The 6,796-nt window shown below is 46.4% G+C and overlaps 1 protein-coding gene across 1 annotated transcript in view; it reads left to right on the top strand.

Moving 5' to 3' along the window:
• Positions 1-3,659, top strand: part of LOC119446467 (carbonic anhydrase 7-like) — an 18,834-nt gene extending 15,175 nt beyond the window's left edge. The window contains exon 7 of the mRNA XM_037710901.2: positions 541-3,659. Coding sequence (XP_037566829.1) covers positions 541-723 — 183 coding nt within the window. The 3' untranslated portion in view covers positions 724-3,659. The remainder of the gene's footprint in view (positions 1-540) is intronic.
• Positions 3,660-6,796: the final 3,137 nt, after the last annotated feature.

The raw sequence follows: 6,796 nt of genomic DNA, 5'->3' as shown, positions 1-6,796 counted from the left end.
TGCTTGATTTTGTTAGAGTCTAGATATAGCGAAAAAGCGGTTATAGCGAAGTAATTTCGTTATAACCGGGCTACGAGGTACTTCCTTAAAGATTGCAAGAGTTTCTTTCACCTTGAAAAGCTTCAGGTACGGGCGAGTGGCTATATGTTTGTATGAAAACAGTCTGCATGCATAACGCAAATTTCGTACAACTGTTCGCAGTAATTCAGTTAAATAAATTATAGTCACTGAAAGTACCGGTTTTCTAAAGCGAATATTTCTTGCGGGGAGGAGGGTATAGTAACGCGCGCCGATTGGTCGGCTCAAGCGATGACGCCATAGGGGGAAGGGAGGTCGCGCAGCGCCGATTGGGTGCAGTCAGCGATGACGTCATCAAACAGCGGCACTCTGTCGGTCGTCCGCGGAGTTGACGTGAAAGCTTCGCTTACACTGGCCCCCACAGTGCGCGGGATCCGCGTTATACTTTATACTTCTTTTCACCTAACTATAATGCTTTTCTCGGAATGTAAGCCTCAATTTAGCCCGCATTTTCTTTTGCAGTTGAAGGCATTTCGTCACCTGGAAGCCGAAAGCGAGGACGAGGATAACCAGGAGCTCTTGGTGAACAACTTCCGGCCAACCATGCCGCTGCACGGGCGACACGTTTACAGGAACTTTGTGATCGTCGAAGGCAGTACTAAAGGGCCGCTAAAGGGAAAGGCTAAATTGGAGAAAGTGAGATAGGCTAGATCGCTAAATCGCCATTTCGAAACTCCGCATGCATCAGCATTCGTTTGGTGCAAAGGATGATTACTTATTAGTTAAACAAAGCACAAGCTTTCCGTCTTATGGATCACGTCGAGACCGCTGCGCCATATACGTGCCAGTGGATTGCGCGATATCTCGACTTGTTCGCGCTAAATTCACTTCCTTGTAGGAAAACTCCAAAAAGAGTTGGAGGGCCAAGCTCTCGTACATTTACGAATGCACTTACGCAGTGTACCGACCTAGCTGAGTACAAGACTTTCGTAATAATTTCTTGGCTTAACACTCCCGTCACAAGGGCCAAGCTGCTACCACCGTATCGATGTGCGTGCCCTGATTGTGAGTGTAGTCGTCAGCGGTGACCGCCCGGGGCCAGCTGCTTCAGTTGATTGATTAATGGATTGATTTGGCTTAATGCTCCAAAGCAAAACTGGGGCATATGAGAGACTGCATAGTGGACGGCTCCGGATTACTTTAGAACATTTGGGATTCTTTAACGTCCCTAATATTTAACTACGCGAACGGTTTTTTTTTCTTTTTTTCTTTTTTTTTTTCATATCATCCCCATTTAGATGCGGCCGCTGCTGTTAGAAATCGATCCCGCGACCTCGCGCTGCGCAGCAGAATGCCATAGCCGCAGCTGCAGGTCGCTTCATCCATTTAGCAATTTGACGTCATGTATAGAAGCCGTCGACATACTGTATTTGTTGTCAAGATTTCCAATACACAATGAAATAAATAAATAAATAAATAAATAAATAAATAAATAAATAAATAAATAAATAAATAAATAAATAAATAAATAAATAAATAAATAAATAAATAAATAAATGTGTCATTAGACTTTGTATTGAAAAAAAATTGAGGGGGCATTTCGCTCTGTGAAGGTGGATGACCAGCGAAGTTGTAGCACATCACACAGGGTTGGACAAGGGTACAAATATTTATTTTCATCATTAGGTAATGGTTGTGAGGATAGCTTTATGATTACTAGGATATACACTGATTGACTCGGTTACAACCTTAGACACAATCTTGGTCAAAGTTAAATCTATGCACGACCGTTGTTGAGTGGTTGAGTGACTTGGATTGGTGTGGCACTTCAAACCAAGCTCTTCTAGCTAAAAACTAAGTGAACCATTGCTTGTTTGATTTGCAAGTATCCACATTGAAGTCTCTAAAGATGATCACAGGGGTAGTGTTATCACGGCCAATCCATATTGTCCTTCGCGTATATGGTAATGCGTCCTGCTCGTGCGTCCATCGTCTATGTATTATCTCCGGGATCGGCCCACGCTCAACTATTTTTTTATTGTTGACGCACAGACACGAAAAATAGATGGAGCCAAAGCCATATACAGCTTCGCTGTTATATTCCGTTATTATCTTGTAATCGCAGGGACTTTAGCGACAAAGTTCAGAAACCACGCGACCTGGCAGTCGCTAGCGAGTCAGTGGGGCGACCTGAAACCTCAGCAGAACGAGATTGGACCAACCAAATTTTGACCGAGCAACTGCTTGCTTCTGCCGTTCCTTTACTGCACGTGAAACTCGGGCTCTGAAATGGTGCCTGTGTGCAGTTTAATGTTTCGTAAACAGTTCGCGTAAGCAAAACCGTATATGTGTACCGCGCAGCCAATCGCAGGATGGTTTAGCTATAGGCCCTGCTATCTATAGAACAAGGACGTGTATTCGGGTATCCGTGTTTCAGCTTGACCAATACGTATTACAATTATCGTATTGCCGCGGTGTACCAAGGACACAGACAGGAGCAGAATCGTTATAGCGTTGGTGGCGACACCTTGGAGCACTGTGTTCAACCAATTGGCACGGTATATAGTCTTATTACAATGAGCGATTATGTTCCACTTATTCCGTTCGCGTATACACAGCTGTTGACAAGGACTTCACGCTTCGTCACGTGCGAGAATATAAGTGATAACGTATATTTATATATGCTTCAATATAGTTCTTCAAATGCATGACTGCAGATACATATATTCGGATTCTGTTACGCGCAGTGCCACGCGCGCGTGTGTTGCTGTCGCGCAATTATACATTTTCACCTCGCCGTACGTATACGCTCGTAACACGGTAGCACCATGCTTACGATAGCGGCAACAGTTATTGTCGTTGGGAAGAAAATAGTTCCGCTTTCTTGACACTGTTGGGCTTTTCCGTTTCGTCAAGAAAATTCGCACAGCGCAAAGATTTTCTCTCACTTGTTTTGGTTGAGCGCAGCATCACGAAATATCGCTTCCAGTGTTGGTGTCTCCACTTACGGCAAAGAATTTCTATGTAGAGTCAATTCTTTCTATGTAGAGTCAATTCTAGTGGAAAACGCTGCGGAAAGGCTTCAGCCTTTCCGCAGCGTTTAAGTCAAAGATAATGCGCACGCATAAGCAGCTGATCACTTATTGGATATCTTGCGAGCCTCTGCGTTCCTGAGTGGATCTCTATAAAGCTGGAAGAGCTAAATCTTGTTGCCTTCAAGGTCTTTCGACGAAACATCTCTTAACGCACTATCTCCCGAGTTAGCACAGTAGCTTCCGCTATAGACTTTCACTTTCTATGGTGCCTGTAGTCAGGTATTTCTGTGTTGCAAATGTTTCATGCGAAATCTCCCGGTATAGCTATAGCACTGCCGGATGGCACTAGGTGACACTGATGCCTTAAGTCCGCAAAGTGTTCTGCAGCCGCTCGTGCGAGCTGCGATGACTTGAGAAGTTGCACACTGTATACTTTCTTTCGTCGATATACTTGAACTTGTCAGCGTGTTCACTTCGTTTTTTTTTTCTCTTGTTTGTGAAAAACTGCGATTTACGCATTTTTGACATTATAGAGCGTTATTTTGAGCTGGTTGTGTTCTTCTTATGGGGTCATTGTGATAATATCGTGCTTTGTGTACAAATAAATAAAAAGTTGAATAATCTGGCTCTGATTGTGTGGTTGCATGCAATGGTATTAATTGAGCTGTACGCCAATGTCCGAAGCTTTGCGAACAAACTCGAGCAGGTGCACTGCGCTGGCGTATGTTTACAAGACGTCGGATTTCGTTCTGAGACACGAAAGCTGCTCCTGAGAAAATTGAAGTCTGCTATGACCGACAGACTCGACCCTACCGACCAATATTGAGTTTCGAGTTACCGGCATACTATATATATATATATATATATATATATATATATATATATATATATATATATGGGGATTAATAGGTCAAGAATGCATGGTGAGGCAAGGTGTAATAGAAAAAAATTCACCGACGATTACGACACTCCCTAATGCGAAATTTGAGCACAGCTCCATACGTGTTGTCATTTCGCGATGTAACGTGATAGCGTTAAGGGCCCCGTGTCGCAGCAAATCCGGCGTCGGCGCGGGAGCGCCGGTGTCGTTGGCAGAGGAAAACCATCTCGAACCACCCGGACCGCGCAGGCCCTCCGCGTGGCGCAAGGCGTCAGTGAACAAAATTGAATTTCTCAAAGTAAAATCCGTGAGGAAAACGTAAAGCACGATTTAACCACAACCTACAGACGTGATAGCGTCGGATTGTAATTCTGAATATACGAGAAAACATAATTCTCTTACGCGGAAACTCAAACACAAACCCCTATTCGAGCGTGTCGACAATTCATACAGCGGCGCGTCGCGGTCTTTTTCTTGTAAAAACACCATCCAGATGGCGCTCACCTCTTCGGCAGCCTATAGGGAGCCTACATGCAACGCCGTTTTAGCCATTTTGGTCCCCAGTCTTTCTGCCTTTTTTTTGTTTTTGTGTCACGCTCTGATGTACTCATGTTGGCACGCGATCTATTAAATTTCGTTAACTTAGTTTTGCGCCAATGCGCACAAGAAACCTGCATACATCTTTAATATACTAGCTGCATTTTTCCTTTTATTTTAACACATCAAACTTACTTTTCTATTGCATGTCGTGCGACACATGTAAAGCAACAAGTTATAAGGCACGAAGGCGTGCTCGTGGTAGCATTATCTCACGCCAAGAACGTGAACTGTATTAAGCATTGTCGTTGCCTTCCAGTTGCACATAATATATAAAGGGTGCTTTTCGAAGTGTGCTGTAATAAAGACTGTCCTTACTAGCCTGTTTAACTAAAACGTAGACGCGCAGTGTACGGCGCTCAGACGCGCCATTTGTCTCTGGCTGCCGATGCCAAAGTTTATTAAAAGAAATTAATTAATTACACGTCACCAAGGGTTGCGGGAAATGTGGTCTGTCGGCTGGTCTTTCGCCATTTTGGGCCCCAGATTTCACCCGCCAATTCAGCAGGCGGCGGCAAGTGCCCTTACAAAGGCTGTGTCCACCTTAAAACGGCGTTGCATGTAGGCTCCCTATACGGCAGCCGCGAGCGGAGGCGAAGTTGGAGAAAAAAAAATGTGGTTGATCCCTCTTATATAGGAATCGGTATAGAACACGAAAGTGAAACGTGTCTTCACAGAAGTAGTGTAATGTTTATTGCACATTGATATATAATGTCTATTGGTGTTTTGTGGCTAAAGCGCCCTTAGGCGTTGATGCACCCACGCTGACGCCTGGTGGCACGTCTCCTCCATCACGACTACCAACGTCGATGACCATGAGCAACCGTCGTGCACATGGAAGCTGCACTACGCTGCACACGCTAGCACAACGCGAAAGACGAAGCACGTAACTGACACACTAATACAACGCGCAAGACAAAGCACGTAACTGAATCGTCACTGAGTCAAATCAGCGCGTACAGCGCGTCGTAATTGCAGCCTCCGCGATCAACTTCAGAAACATTTTCAGAGCTAATTGCGGAGGCCACGCTCCGCTGTGCTGAGTACGGTGAACGCCACCTAGGTGGCGTTGGTAGTGCTTCTTGATGCCAGCGTCCCTTCGAATGCTGGCATCGAGGCGTCGTAGTGCTGAGACCACCGAGCTATAGTGTCATAATGCAGTACTTCTCTTTTCTGCTCGTAGGCGGCGGCACCGCCCCGAGCAAGAGCGCGGGTACACGGAGGAGTGTTAGATATATAGCTGTGTAGCTCTCTGCAAATGCGTTTGTGGCGCAATGGGTTACGCTCGGCGATCTATCGTCGGGGACGAGAGGTCGTGGGTTCGATTTCCAAATTTTGCATGCATGTTCTATGACATTTCCGTGACGGCACATCAGTGAACAGCAGAAGCTTTGTTACCGGTAAGCAGCCAGGGATCACGCCGTCGCGCGTTTTGGCGCCAATCGTTCGGCACAAAATGCGTGCGGTCGTCGCAGCACTGCACGCCTTTCTTCTCACGCTTTCGACATACCCTCCTCCGACTTCTGCCTCATGGCACCGCTGCACCCTCCTCTCCGTTTTCCTCTTCGCGTCTTTCATCCCCCCGCTGCGCTTCGCCTTCGCTTTCATCTTTCGCTGTGCTCGTTCGCTCGGTTACGCCGCCGCCGACGCCCGCCGCAGGAATGGCTGCGCTCTAAAATATCGCGGCAGGGCCCATCTCGCAGTGAATGCCGACGTTACTGCGATTAGCAATGAAGCAAAGTAGCCACACACCATACTGCCACCACAGAGATGCGTAATGCGTGAGGCGTGCATGCGGCCGCGGCCGGGCTCTTGCGCATCCCCCTGGACACGCTGAGTTAATTAGCGACGCCGAGTCAAAGCCTGCGCAGGCGCTTGTGTGAAGGTGGCTTCAGAGAAGTTTGTCCGAACATACTATATGAAGCGGGTTCGATTCCGCCCAGGCACCGGATAATTAAATCTCAAATGACTTCTTGCCATTGAAAAGCAGCACATACTAAGTGACACGTAGTTACCCAAGTTGGCGTCAAAAAGATTCACTGAAGAGCGGCGCACACCTCTAGTGGCACACACGGAGTGGCCCAGGATGGTACGGCGGTCGGTTTCGAACCCGATTACCTCATTACAATAGCGCGATGCTCTACCGATTCGACCAAGGACTTCCCAGTGACCCAAGTTGGCGGGAAAATGGTTAGATACACATACACAGACAGACAGACAGATAGATAGATAGATAGATAGATAGATAGATATAGATAGATAGATA

The sequence above is a fragment of the Dermacentor silvarum genome, chromosome 3, assembly GCF_013339745.2.
Source record: "Dermacentor silvarum isolate Dsil-2018 chromosome 3, BIME_Dsil_1.4, whole genome shotgun sequence".
NCBI classification, from domain to species: domain Eukaryota; kingdom Metazoa; phylum Arthropoda; class Arachnida; order Ixodida; family Ixodidae; genus Dermacentor; species Dermacentor silvarum.
This window is presented reverse-complemented; position numbering and strand designations above follow the sequence as displayed.